Source organism: Apis florea, unplaced genomic scaffold, assembly GCF_048593485.1.
Source record: "Apis florea isolate Af1SG1 unplaced genomic scaffold, ASM4859348v1 contig_1914_pilon, whole genome shotgun sequence".
Classification (NCBI taxonomy): Eukaryota; Metazoa; Arthropoda; class Insecta; order Hymenoptera; family Apidae; genus Apis; species Apis florea.
In genome coordinates, this window is record NW_028256504.1 from 187,403 (window position 1) to 203,296 (window position 15,894).

The 15,894-nt window shown below is 33.8% G+C and overlaps 1 protein-coding gene across 14 annotated transcripts in view; it reads right to left on the minus strand.

The window, feature by feature from the left end:
* Positions 1–15,894, minus strand: part of shaker (potassium voltage-gated channel protein Shaker) — a 254,960-nt gene that overhangs the window by 16,228 nt on the left and 222,838 nt on the right. For 13 of the 14 annotated variants that reach the window (XR_015294287.1, XM_086914675.1, XM_086914684.1 and 10 more), the window contains 3 exons: positions 11,456–11,579; positions 1,845–2,110; positions 278–921 (listed from right to left, as the gene is read on the minus strand). Coding sequence is in view for 13 of the 14 variants with exons in the window: in XM_086914675.1 (XP_086770801.1) it covers positions 278–921; positions 1,845–2,110; positions 11,456–11,579 (1,034 nt within the window). In the remaining variant the exon portion in view is untranslated. Of the gene's footprint in view, positions 1–277; positions 922–1,844; positions 2,111–11,455; positions 11,580–12,788; positions 12,944–15,894 lie in introns of those variants that run through there. The other variant, XM_086914710.1, reaches the window with a different exon arrangement.

Sequence of the window (15,894 nt, forward strand, 5' to 3'; positions counted from 1 at the left end):
AAAGATACGTTATTTTTATTTATTTTTCAATGAACAATAAAACAAAGAAAATCTAACTCAAACTTAACCTCTGACCTCTTCGATAAATTTTTTTTTTTTTTTGAAAATACGAAAGTAAAAATTTTAGACAGAATTTAAAAAGCTGACAACTGAAATTTCAAAAGACGCCACAGATATTGTAGAAAATTATCGAGAGCCATTTATTTAAAAAACGTTTAACATTTAACAGGAAAAAAGAAGAAGAAGAAGAAATGATCAGAGCGAGATTTCGACTCACCGATGAATAGGAAAAAGATGAGTAAGCCGAGCTCCCTCATGGAGGCCTTGAGGGTACGGCCGAGGATCTGAAGGCCTTTACTATGCCTGGACAGCTTGAATATCCGGAACACCCTGACGAGCCTGATGACCCTGAGTATCGCCAGGGACATCGCCTGGTTCGTGCTCTTGTCCTGCGGGCTTACCGGCGCCTTTGGTAGGTCAAGCGTCTCCTCCTCCTCGGCCATCACTGTGCCGAGGGTGATGAAGTAAGGAATGATCGCGATGATGTCGATGAAGTTCATTACGTCACGGAAGAAGTTCAGTTTATTTGGACAGGCGAGGAAGCGCACCGATAACTCGAACGTGAACCAGATGATACAAATAGTCTCTATTAGGAAGAACGGGTCCGTGATATCCGGCACTTCGTCCTCCTCGATCTTCGTGCCGTTCGTGGTCGTGTTGAAGACCTTGTAGTGTTTGAACTCGGGCAGGGTCTCCAGGCAGAATATCACGATCGAGAGGAGGATCACGATCACGGATATTATGGCCACTACCCGGGCGCCTTGCGAGCTCTCCGGGTACTCGAACAGCAGCCAGACCTTCCTCTGCAACTCGTGCGACGGCAGCGGCTTCTCCTCCTCCTTGATGAACCCCTCGTCCTCCCTGCCGATTTAATCAGAGTTATCGTCTCTCGCAATTTTTCCACCCGCCCTCGAACGCCTCTAACGTGGCCGTAAATGGCCCCCTTGCTTTCGCCGTGAATGTGTGTAATAGAGGGTGTTTCGTTCAAAAGGAGTGATCTCGTCTCGATTCTCTTGGAAGGAGATTGTGTGTATCTTTTTTTTTTCTCTCTCTCTCTTAAATTTTGATTCGTATTTTTGACCCCGTACGTTATTATTTTCTGCTCTGTTTGTCTTTTCCAACGCGAAAGAAGAAGAAACGGAGTGGAAGGGAACGAATTTTCAACCTCCCACCCCTTCTTCCTTTTATTTCCGTGGTAACGAAACTCGAATGAAACGAGATCATTGTATCTATCTCAGAAGCGAGAGATTGAACAAACGTCTCTGAACAAACGAGCTAGCTGAATTCCGTGCAATATGTTTTTTTTTAAAATTTAAACGTAGAAAAATGTACAAAAAGAATATGATTCAAAGTAAACTGTATATCGCGATATTTTAAAATTGAAATTTCTCTTTTTCTTAAACCATTCCATTTCTTAAACGTTATTTACAAATCATTATTCCAATTTTTATTTATAAAACATTCTTCAGGGAATAAAATCGATTTAAATAAGTCACCCGGTACATCTCTTACATTTCCACCTCCGTTAATAAATAAATAAATGATCCTTCTCTGGAAAACATTTTCCAGAGATTCGAGGTGGATCGATATAAATAAGTCACCCTGTACATCGGCCACAACTCATATCTTCTTTATTTTTCATCTTAAAATTATTTTCGCCAATAAGTAAATGGATAAATAAATGATTCTCGTCCAAAATATTTTCCAGATATCGATCCGATCCGATCCTTAAAATATTTTCCACCGCCGCCGCTGATGAATAAATAAATCGGCTCGATACGTACCTGAATTTGTTGGTGGCCAGCTCGCCCAGCTCGTAGAACTTGATCTCCTCGGAGAAGACATCGAGAGGAACGTTGACCGGGCGACGGAGCCTGCCACCGCTCTGGTAATAGTAAAGTATCGCGTCGAAGGAGGGCCGATTCCGATCGAAGAAGTACTCGTTGCGAAGCGGATCGAAGTATCGGATACGCCTATGCGGATCGCCAAGGAGCGTGTCCGGAAATTGATTCAGCGTACGCAGCTGCGTCTCAAACCGTAGCCCGCTCACCTGTCGAGATCAGTCGAGAATCGGTTGTTGTTAAGTATCAGTATAGAAATATTCGAGATACTCGAATACTCGAGTATTCAAAAGTCTCGATATCGAGTAATATGAATATTTTCGAATTTGCGTCCGAAAGATTCGAGTAGAACTCTTAATATATGGTTACCACGTGAGCTACCATTTGAGTTCTCTTCTGAATAATATTTTACGAGTGAAAGATTAAGTATCGAACAAAGTTTTGAAAATTTATATTTAAAAGTATTAATTCTTATTGTGAAAAATTCGAATCTAAAAGAGCTATTAATTTCTATTGCAAAAGTTTGGAATAAGTCAAGGACAATAACAATTATCTGGAAGATATTGATTCTTACTTCAGAGAACTTACTTCAATAAGATCTTCAAAGATCTTTATTTATATTTTCTATTGAATATAAAAAAAGATGGCAAAAAGATGGCAAACATATGTGTTTTTTTTTTTTTTTCACACAACTCTTACTACTTTTTACGTGAGATTCGTAAGATTTTTCTAATTAAAATAAAATCAAAAACATGATAAATTTTATATTTACGTATTTAATGATAATTACTTTTTTTAAAATTATAGTCTTATTTTAATTAAGGAAATTTCCTGTATACATTAGTAAAAAAAAAAAAAAAAAATTACTAATGTAATTTAATCCAATAATTTGTCATTTTTCTCTTACTGTTTAAATATAAATTTAAAAGAAAATTTAATTCGTGTAATTTCGATTTTTCCTTTTTGAAAGTACGATATTATTAAATTTCTTTTATAAAATTAAATGCTTTTATAAAAAATGGCGTGATCGAAAAAGTCGATATTTGATTACAAAAAATTGTTTTTTATAATACCGATACATTTATTTCTGATATCTGTATCAATTTTCATTTATAACGGTTTTACAGATAAAATTTCATAATCAATTGAATAATTTGCATTTTTGTATTATTACATTATACCTTTTGTTTCATTTATTTGAAAATATTGTTTATGCATGATTTTCCTTATTTTTAAAAACAGAATATAAACAATCCCAAAAGATCATACCAGGCAGATATTGTGGTTATCGTATCATTATTTTTTTTTTTTAAATTTCTAAAGGAGTAAATAACGAGTAAAATGTGATACGTTATCATGGCAATCTTTATAGGATAAAAAAAAAAAACCAATACTAAAACACAATTACTCGATTAAAACTGTAAAACTGTGATACGGCTAAAAATGAATACGTATGCCAAAAAAAAAAGAAAAGTATAAATATTAAATAAAAGAAATAAAAATTAAATAACTTTTTTTCTAAATCAAATAATCCTATGATTCTCGCTGTTTCTGAGATAACTTCAAAGCTGTCGAAAAAAAAAAAAATTATACGATTAAAACAAATTTGATTGTAATGTATTAGATTGATGAAAATATTAGAAAAAAATAATTATCTTTGGAATATCTTCAATAAAAAATACAACAATCGATATTTTTTATCCATTCACTCTTTAAATCTGAAAAGATTTATTATGCTATGATATAATAAATATCTCGTCCCTTTTCACTTATTTTTTCATTCATCTCCCACTCGATTGTCGTATTTTTGTCATTATCGGATTAAAAATGTCGCGAAAACAAATGTTTACGTTACCAAAAATCTATAATTGGCATTGATTGAACTACAAGAATACACAAGATGTTGATACATTTACGCGAGATCTTTAAAATACCAATTCTTAGAAAAAACAAAAAGTTAAAATATCTCTATCTCTATCTCATTGCCATTTTACTCGATTTTCGTCTCGTCTCGTTCTTTCTTTCAAATAAATAACCTATTAATTTAATCAAATCACTTAATCAATCTTAATCATGTTTCTTCGATCTCCAGAACCGAATGTATATTAACACCCTGCACAGGATTGTACTTCACTTTCGTATCGAAGGCAGATTCCAGATTGTACGATTTTAAACAACCACTCATCTCAAGGCAAACTATTCCAGGAGAAGGTTCACTGACCGAACGTATCTATTCGCTCTCGTAACATTCTTCGAAGATAGACTCCCACGCGAGTTGCTCGCTCTTTCAGTCACTATAAATACACCTTTGCACCGTGAGACTGCTTTATTAAAGATTTAACGAAAATCAATTGGGAATCGATACTCGTCTCGAATAGAAAATTAGTTCGCAGCTCTACCAGAATTTATTCCGCTTATGAATCGATTGTGGTTGCGGTGTACCTGTTACAGGGATCGAATTTTGAGTGGTCGAACACTTATTCAATTCGAATCTAAGTACTCGAACACTTGTAGAATTTTTTTATTATTTAAATATTCACGCGCGATAGTGTCTTGATATTGATGTTTTTATTTTAGGAAACAGCCTACGTCATTTACGATGAAGTTAACAGAGAAATTTTTTGACGATGAATAAAAAGATCGTTAGAGTAAATAAAGAAATGTTACATTTTACGCGTCATTTCTAGATTTTTGTACGCTCAAATTTTGCGCAGATATTCATAAATATCCATCAATTATAAATTACAGAAGAAAAAAGTTTTTTAGAATTGGGCATGAATTGATTCCAAGACAATCATTTTCCTGTCGAATAAGAATATAAATTAGTTACAGAATGCACAATTATAACTCGAATTTCTTTTTTTTTTTTTTTTTTTACATGATTTCAAAACTCAATAGACAAGTACTCAGTAGACAAGAGTTCTCACTCTACAGCCTGGATATTCATGCAAAATTGACTTGTGGCGTAATTGTAAAAGATTCATGTCCCTGTTAAACGCCAACGATGAACTGCCAATTATAGAATAATCATGAATTACAGAGGAATTACTACTGCGAGATCTTAATACTATTAATGAGTTAAAATCTTGTCCTTAAAGAGATTCATAGAGACGAACGTTTGCGATTATCATTGGCCACTGTGTCGGAATTTATGAACGCCAATTATAAAGAGTCGCGGATGATCTATTTTGGCTGAAAAAGAACGATTTTCTTTTCGATCCCGCTCGACGAAGCGGAAAACTAATAAACGAAACTGGGGTAATTGCGTCCCGCCATTAGAACGATTAAGAAGAAAAAGAAGGAGTATCGGTTATAACTGTCGCGGCAGAGGTTGTTTCATCGATGGTCAAAAGAGTGGGAGCATTGCAGGGGAACACCTTTCAAGAATTAACGTCATAAAAGATAATAATGTTATAACGTTATGGAGGATGAATGTGTGCCGCGAAACGTTTCGTTAAAATAAATCGAGTTCTGGACAAGCTGGAATGCTGGGTGCACGATGGATCGACAAACTGATATAAACAAAGAGGATGTTGACAACGCTGGGATGATTATCTTTTTTTTTTTTTTTAATGAAAAGATGTTTTTCGCGCGAAAATGATGAAATGAAATTAATTTTCGAGACGCTGGAAAAATGTTTGGAATTTTTCTAAAAATTTTTCTCCAATCTTTTCTTCGTGTAAAATTATTTTGAAACAAAGATTAAATTATTACAAATCATTGGAATTTACAAAATCGATAAAAATAGTAATTTTTGATTGGTTTGCTACATCTCGAAAAACTTATTTTCAATTTCTTTCGTTTATTAAAAATCATGTATGGGCAGAAAAAAATTTTATTTCTACGTTGCATCTCATTCTATCTATTTAATTGTTTATTCATTTTTGTCATTAATTGCTTTGAACTCAATAATCATATTCAAAATACATAATAATTCATGAAAATTGCATCACATATGTGTTTATCCTAAAAAGAAATTTAAAAATTTAACATTTAAATATTTCAAAATAGAAAGAAAAAAAAAAAGATTATCTTGCAATGATAATAGATCATAATATATTGTTATTATTATTGTATGCAATAAGATATATTGTTATAGAATTAATTACATATTATAAAAATATAAAATATAATTAAAACCTGTCAATATTTCAGTTTACATTGACGATAAAATATATATTTGGTATCGCCAAAAAAATATTATTTTTAACGTCACTCAATTGCAAAACTGAGAAAATAGATTTTTCAAATAAATAAATAAAAATCAATATTTTCAAATACTATAGGATTTTATGAATAAATTTTTTTTTGAAATAATATATAATTTAATAAGTTAAATAATATTTCAAAAATATACAGAGAAAAATTAAAAGTATAAAAATAACATAGAAACTTTTTGAAACGAATATTTTATTGAAATACAAGAAAACAATGTTTCAAATGATAAAACCAATACTAGAATAGAATCTAATGTTTTTAATTGAATCATACTATTGCATGTATGTATGTATATATATATATAAACTTTAATTAATTTATTTTCAATGTTTAAAAAGTAAGAAATAAATAAGAAATTCAAATGGAAAATAAATTAACAAAAATATTTATTTAATTTTTTTTATTTAATTTCAAAATTTATACGTTGAATAAAAGTGACAATATATGCCTTAAAAAAATAACTTGCTTATGAAAATATTTCAATTTTCTATCAGATATCTCTTCATTGTTATTGAGTGATTATTATTCGAAAAATATAATGATCCGATTAATTGATATTAGAATATTTACTTTTCTTTTAATTTTTACTTTTCACCGTTATTGTCCTATGTTTTTTCAGAAAATTGACCAATAATATCAAATTTATTTCAATTGTATAATTATAAAATATAAAATGATCGAAATAAAAAAATAAATTAATTAAATACTAATTTCATTATATCCAATTTGTGAATTTCTATATATATCAAAAGATGAAATATTTTTTAATCCCTCAAAGAATTAAATGACCAGAATTAATACCCTTGAATCATTTTACGTAATGGTCCATTAGTATTCACTACTATCACTAGAAATTATGACGAAAGTACCTCATAAAAGCCATCATTGCGATCAGTCTATGCGCCTATCTGTAGTACCGACCATTGTCGCTAGACGGCCTTAAGTGCCAACTTTCTCTCTCATTAGCATTATTTATGCCATGAACTACCGTACCGAAGCATCGGTGTATATACCTGATTCCTCTTATAAAGAGGTAGGTTTAGGTAGATTAATCTCTTCGTTTATCAATTCGTTCTAATTATTGTCAACCCTCTTTTATATTCTCCATCTAGAATAAATAATTAAAAATACTTTGTACACAATTATTTCGAATCTGTATATAACCTATAATAGTATAGGTTAAATTGTAACTTTTAACAAATAAGTAATCCATTATAAGTATCGTAGAATGTATTTAATTTAAATAGTAGTTGATTTAGTATGTAGGATTAATTTTAAGAAAAATAAAGATACATTTTGCGCGAGATTTATCGTGGATTTAATCACAATCCATATTCCGTTGCCCATAACTCGACGTGGCTAGGCAAGTGAAATTGGCAAATATTTCCTACTCCACGGGTCAAATGCAAACGGCATGTTACAACCGTTCTAGAATAGCAAAGATGAGAACTTTGATACTAGGATATTTCTCTCTAAAGTACGATTTGTTTTCACGATCACGTTTAGAAAAAATGAAACTGCTTTTGAAAAATGTAGAAAAATACAGAGAACTTATTTAAAAATTTTCCTAATTCACTGCTCGCGTGAAAAATTACATTGAATTCTTTACGTATTTATGTATCGATCGGATTTCAATATTTAAAAGTTCTTTTTATTATCGATAGAAGGCGAATTTCATTCGCACGGATTCCAAGATAATGGATTGAAGAGCGAAAACATTGATCCACGTACCGGATGCTATAAAAATCTATTATTTGGGACAGGCAATTAGCCTTTTCGAACATTATAGCGCGCGATTCGATTGAGAGGACGGTGCATCGCGATGACGAGCGACCCGTCGATAACAGAAATTGGATTGTATTCGCGACGGCGCGGATACACGCGTATGCACTGTGCCGCCGATCGATATTTAGTCTCGTTATCGAACGTCCGCGAGTGGCCATGATTTCTCATCTTTCGATCGCCTTCACGAATCTTCTTCGAGCGGATTCGAAACACTTTACTCAAAATGAAAAGAATAAATAATTAATTTTGAGGAATGAAATGTTATTCAAACGATTTGTTTATTAAATTTTTCACTACTTCGAGTGACGATAGATTTTATTTAAAATTGGGGATAGAAAATATTTTTATTTGATATTTTTGAAATAAAAATCGAGTAAAAATATAATAATTATTTAACACGAACTTTGTCCGAAATTATACCAAGTAATTCCTACAAATATATTTCAATACTTTTTACTCGAGAGAAATTGTTTGAATATAATATGTCTGTTATAAAAAAAACTTTTTTTAGAATATAATTAAAACTATGTTAAAAGAATTGTATAAATAACGTTGTAAAATGTATACTGAATTTTTAAATTTTACTTATAGTATAATAGTGTAATTGTATCTATTTATATATAATGCTGATCACATATTGTAAACGATCGATAAAGAACGATGTAGAAGTGCGTGGAATCGAATGATTCGGAAAATAAAAATGTGGAAAACTATTCATAAGGAGAATTTCCATTGGGAAAAATTACCTTAAAGAATCCATTATGATCTACATATACAAATTTTCCTTGAGATTCGAATTTCAGAGTTAAGTGAATTTTCTTGTAAGATTCGAGGCTTTCTCTGATTGACTATATTTTGTGTAACATGCGGCGAAAGAAAGGGGAGACAGTTATAATCAGAAAGCTTTCGAAGGCTCCATTCTTTTCGCGACAAAATCCATTTTCGTCAGTTTCGTGGAGATTGAAAAAATTTTTTCCACAAAATTATTGCTTCGTTTTAACATTATATTTCAAGCTATTTCTTCGCCTCGAGAAGAAACAATGAAAAATAAAACGCAATTTATCGATTCACTCCTGCTTCCCGATCGAAAACATCAGCATTTTATTAGAATCTGTCATTTCTTATTGCACGAAACCACTAAAATCCGTACAATAACAATTTTCCTCTTTATCTATAAACTAAATATATAACAACCATACAAAAAATCCCATCGAAAGACGAACCACACACTTCTCGATCCTAAAAATTTCACGCACTTGGAACAAGAGGAGGAAGATGAAACGATCGACCCTAAGAGAAACGGATCGGAAATTTTTCAAACGGCGATCGAACGGTTACTGTAATTGGCGCAATGCAGTCGTGTCATCCACGAGGACAGATAATTCCGTTCACACAATACGACCTTGGTACTATATTGCCCCTGATTCCAAGACGAACTTGGACGGGCGCCAAAATACGGTCTGTAGGTCACTTCGTGTCTTGAGATAATCTTGCCTCGTCGAAAAGAAAATAAGTATAACCGGTGTGATGCGCGGACAGCGGCGGCGCCAGTCGTTTGCATTCGAAACTGAAAAACGCGTGGAGATCGATCTGAATGCGGCCCGTTCTGGATAACGATCGCGCGAAAACTAATATACGTGTACATTGTGTGCATATACGTATACGCTACTCCCGAAAATATTCAAATATTTGTGTGTGTGTATAGAGAATTTTCAAGAAATGGTAAATGCAAAATTTGTAAGAAATTTACTTTGAACTTTGACGATTTTATATGCGATAAAATTGCAAAAAGATTTGCAAAAAATGGATGCATTAGAGAATTAAAGTTTGACTTTGCAAGAATTATAAGATTGCAGGATTTGTAAAAAATTCAATTTGAATTTTGAGAATTATAGAATATTATAAAATTGCAAGAAATTAAAGATGTGATTATATATTAAAAGTGAATTGTAAAATCAGCAAGAAACAATAATGAACATTAAAGAAAAATAAGATAAAATTTTATATATATATATATAGAGAGAGAGAGAGAGAGAGAAATACAAAGCTGTTTCATTCGATAATAGTGCAAAAATAATTTCTATAAAAAATTATTATCAAAAATAGCTCTTCATCTTAAATAAAAATAGAGACAAAATATTTCTGTGGCATACATAAAATTTATCAAAATTATATACCAGTGCCTGAATACCAATGTTGAAAGTAATACGCTTAGATTAGTAGGTCCAAAAATTTGAAAACTAAACCTTTCGAAAATTCACTAATTTAATTAATTCCAAAAAATTGAAATGAAATTTCATAATGCTAAAAAAAAAATTCTTTTACAAAAAACCCTATCAAAATTATTGTACCGACAAAATTCCAAGAAATAACGAATATTGACGAAGCCACGATTAGAAAAATGATTTCAAAATGATTTTTCACTGTTGGCGCATATCATGGTTGTTTACGCGACGACCGAATCGAGAAACGATTTACCATCGTTTCGACTCTTCAATTCACCGGTTTTATTCCTTTTCTTCGAACGTGGGGCGAGCACGACAAGTACGCTTCGTTATTCCGGACAATTGCAATCAAATACGGGTGGGAACATTTTTCCGAGTTTTCAGCCTCGTGTTCGACCCGCGTTGAATTTCGACCCCAATTATCTCGCCGCCTGATGGAGCGGTGAATGAAAGAGACGTAAAACGCGTCCGCCACGCCCTCTATGATTCCACGATTCAAACACACTCGCGGTAAAAGCGCCACGAAATTTATATTAATTCGATCGTCTCGCTGCGGCAGCGCTGCTGTGCCGCGCCTTGTGCACGGCAACCGGCACATCCCTCGACATCGCTTCCAACGTGTTTTTAACATTCGATTACTCGAGATCGATCGTTTCTCGACTCTTCATTCTCGGGATTACATTTGATTCGTGGAAAGGAATGCGAAATATAGATAAACGTGATCGATAATCTCATCAAAATTTTACCCTCGATTTCAATGTGTCAAATTATGAAAAATAAGTCTCGAGAGTTTTATTAACCTAAAACATGACAATACATATTATTCTTATAACACTATATACCCTGTATGGAAAAATATTCGCAAGAATGGTTTTACTCCGAAATGGTGATTTTAAAAATGTCATTAGAGCATGAATGCATCCGAATGTAAAATTCTTGAGAGCTGCTCTCAAGAGAATGTAAAAAAAGTGTACCACCATTGGACAGTCGTTCTTAACTCGATAACTCAATCTAATCTAACCTAAAATATGTTCAACGATAAAATCCTTTTATTTCTTATCGAGAAATATAATAACATTGTTCAAATTAGATGCGAAAATAATTATCAATTGTTTGATAACAATATATAATATATATACCTTCGGATAAATTCTCTCTAAATCTCAAATGTAGAAACCTTAGATTAGACGTTAAATTGTCCAACTAACAAATTTCACTGGACGAGAATATCATCGGACATTTATTTGTCTTTTAACTTCCATCCATAGACTTTACTCCACTTCCTTATTTCCACTTGTAGAAAAAGAAAGGATTAGATATACTCACGTTAATGACGACCCTTTCGCAAAAATCATGATCGTGCGGTATGGGCTCGAACTGCGTGACGCCTGTGTATTGGGTATGTGGGTTCGGCCCATCCTCGTCCTGGCTGCTGAGTTTCGGCAGCGATCTGGAAAAGAAACGGTTCTCGGTTTGTTAAACTCTTCCTGGATCGGGTATGTGGTGATAATAATACACACACACAGATATATATATATATATACATACAAGATGTACAAAAACGAAAACTAGGTTGCGCTACCTCTGGACCAACAGCCCCTATACCGAGCTATTCTCTTAATGAGCTACTAGACTGGTAAGCCACTAGGTCGACAGCCTAATAGGCTGCGATAGCTTGATAGATCGGCCAAGTGACAGATCGATCAAGAATTAACGCCGAGCCAAGCTACTCGATCGCTAGTATGAATCAACACATATGACATACATACATACATACATACATACATACATACATAGATAGATAGATAGACAGGGAGGCCGCTAACTTCGGGCGAATTGTTCGTTAATTAGCGATACGCTGTAGTGGAAAATCGCTACTGCTACGTGATTCGAGATCGCCGAGAGAAATTGATCGATGCAGAGAGAGAGAGAGAGAGATAAAGAGGATGCACGTGTGATTGGAACTCGACTGGTCGCATTCGGGGATTAAGAGGCACGTTTGGGATGAGACACGCGGGGGAAAAAAAAGAAAAGAATTGTCGAAATTAAGGAAACTAATGTTGAAACTGTTATTACGTGAGATAAAATATCTGGATATTTTAAAATGTGAATAATTATAAACGAAGGGACGTTGGAATGATAGATGTCTTATAGTGAAACGATCAGATATCAATCCTCCCTTCTCGCAATTGTGTAACGCATTTCTAAGATAAAGTACACGTGTAAATAAATACTATTTTTAAATAGAAAGAGATGGATTAGAATGCTCGTCGTAGCAAGAGTGTTTTACGCGGGATGTTAATTATATTTACGAGACACTTTTAAAAGATCAATTCTTGATAGCCAAAACTAACATCTATCGAGACTTATTTTATTTTACGTCACGTTAGATGAAGCGAGACTCTATCTCTATCTCTGTCCTACACTCTACTACACTCTTCATCTCGCTTCGTCTGACGCGAACTTACAAATCCAATTGCTCGTGCGATAATAATACAAGTTTCGATCGATATTTTTTTTTTTTTTTTTCTTTTACTTTCTGCAACTTTTCTCATTTTGGCCTCTAGAATCGAGCAGTCGACTCAACAAATTTTGAAGAGTATCAAAGTAATAACCGTGAAATCCGTGGTATTGACGATAGTGTTAACGTGATACGTACGCCATCTTTCCTTGAGACAGTGAAGGCTCGCGTGACTCACGCGTTTGAAGAAAGGCGCGGATCCATTTTGATCGAAAGTTCGAGGCCCGTATGACACCAGGCAACGAGCCAGCCAGCTTAAGCGAATCTTAATTAATATCCGGCCGTGAGCAATTGAAATAACAAAGTTTGTCAGGCTCGTGGCCAATAACAAGCGTGTCTCGGGCATCGTTGTTTTTCATTCGTCCACACGCTTCACCCCGAATTCCTCGAATAGTTTCGAGGGAAAGTTTCCACGTCGCTGTACAGCGAGAAAGTTAAGGGCCAAGTTTCCCTCGCTTAAACGTTCTCGAGTTGCATTTTCTTGCGAGATCAAAAGGAGGTCTCGATCCTTGAAGGATCGAAATTTCGAAATCTCGCTTCCTTGGAAACGATATTTTGTTTCGGATACAACTCTTTTTGAAGTTAAATTTGAACGATTATTTTGAAATTATTTTTATTAGGTTTTAAAAAATTAATATATTGTTTTGGATGAACAAAACGCGAATGGAATAGATTAAAGAAAAGTGTATCGGATTTGTCGAACAATGTAATATCGAATAATTTTTGAAGAAAAAATTTAACGTGTTGAATATAATATTGCGGAAAGCAACTTTTATTCGTGATAAGAAATCATAAAAAACAAAAAAAAAAAAATGTCAATATCCTCTTGTAATACTTAACACTTTTAACACTTTGTTACATTTTTGTTAATTTTTATTCGCTTTAATATGCAAATTCACTCCTTCGAGAATAAAGATACACATTTGAGGATTATATCCTTAAATATAGATATTATTCAGCTTTTCAATGGATACTTGACATAAATAATATTGAACTGAATTAATTAACCAACTACAGTTTAACAATTTTTATCGTCCAATAATAATATGTGCACCCCGATTTATATATTCGCGTATTATTTTCGATGTGTATTTCGATTAATCATTTTTACATAATAGAAATTGGATCGGTATTTCGATAGCTCTTATTCGACCGGATGAAATATAAAAATGAACAATTATTTACACGTTCAATAATAAACCAACCATTGTTTCGAATAACGCGTAATGAATCGGCCAAATCACGTTTCTAGAAACAAATAAATCGTTTTATTCGATTCTTATCCATATTGTTAAGATTAAAAGTAAAAGAAACAAAGTGTTGAAAAAAAGAATCAGCGGAGTTTTCGCCTTTTGGATTTCTTGCCCGAGGTAAGAACGGGAGAATCGTCGAGAGGACGCTGCGGGGATGTGTTCCGCGAGCAAAGTACCAAGAAGGGAGGGAGAGAGAGGAGGGAAGAGTGAGAGAAAAAAAAAAAGGAAAAGTGTGAGCAAGATCAAAGAGCATCTCCATGCTCCACTTCGCGGTGTCGCGATGGTCCTGGGTCGATTTCTCTCGCTGTTGGACACCATCTTCGCGTTAGAAAATTTACACAGCGGTAAGAAGATGGAAGAGGATTAAGGATTTCAACGCGTACGATGTTTCGTGTTGTTTTACAACGAATAAGTTAACTTTTCTTCGGAAAAATATAATATACGTGTAGATACGTACGTAGATATAATTATCATTGATGAATATTAACAATCGCGTCGGTTGCATCGGTTAATTGCATATTATTATGGTACGTTAAACGTGGAAACGTTGTTTAATATGTATCCGAATTTGAAATGCATATGGGCGACTTATCTATTTGGATATAATATAAAATTATATTGTTGCGAAACAAGACAGTTTGTTAATTTTTTTTTTTTATATATTTCTTAATAATTGATTAATTATAAGATAAACTAGTCAAGTTGTTCGAAATATACATCGATTTAGGAGATACTTCAATTTAATCATTTAATATTACTTTTTCTTTATTGCGATTTTATTATCTTTTTATCGTCATTTACATTATTCATGCAATGTCCAATTCACTAATCGATAAAAGGATCGATACGATACCTTAATCACTGGGTCCAAGTAATATTATAATATTCAAACCCTCTCTTCCTTAACTGTCATTATTTCACATTCGTCGATAGAAATTCGAGATAGAAATTCGTCTCTGCTCGAGTTTCGAATAAAAATCGATCGACACGTTAATTTCTTCAAATCACTTTGTTCCTCGAACAAACGATTATTCTCCACGATCTTGATCGTGTACGAAGACAAGGGAACGAATAAAGGATGAAATTTCAGATCTCGAGCTTGTAACGAATAAATACTTCATTTTCTTGGCAGAGAGAGAGAGAGAGAGAGTTGGAATAGTCGGTGTTAAACGGCCTTGTTTAATCGCCGTCGTCGAATCGAGGTGGAGAGGGAGCCACTGTCTGAAGTGTTTTCGAAGGAGGTGGCGCTCTTATCGCTCGCCACAGTCGAGCATTGTGCCAAGAGAGACAAATGTTTCTCGCTCCCCCGTTTGAGGTCGGGACCGATTCCGGGGCGAGATAAAGGGCAGATTAGCCCCGGAAACGCAACGATTCAACGGGGTAGTGAATCATCCAACGGACGTCGCGCCGCCACGAACAAAAGCGGGATCCCCGGCCAGACGAATTTTCCGGGATGAAAGCGCTTTGTTAGTTAGGGACTCCTCGATGCCGGATGCTGTTCTCGAACCACCTTTCACGCCTGTCGCAAATTCTCTCTCAAAGCCAAGGATCGATGTCGTTCCCCTTGTCGCCTCTTTCTCTTTCAGAGGAGGATATTGCTTCGGGAAGATTCGCAATCTCTATTTCGCTTGAATATTAAATACAGGCTCTCCTTTCTCGGGCAGGAATTCGAATTGGGATCGAGATCGATAATGAAGCTCGATAAAAGTAAAATTATCGCGATCAAAATTTTTAAACGCGAATTTAATTACGGTCATTGATTATCTGGACATCGAGAATTACAAAGATGATAGAAGGGATTTTTGAGTTTCAAAGGATTTCAAAGGAATCTCATCCGATTTTTATAAATATAATTATTTATTATTAATTCTTTTTAAACGATACTTTTGTTAAAATAAAACGTATTGCATTCCTGTGATTTTGTTCTTTCCTTTTTCAACGTGTTATTCATCCGATTATTATTCAAGTGATAAGAATTCTTTTGTCCATTA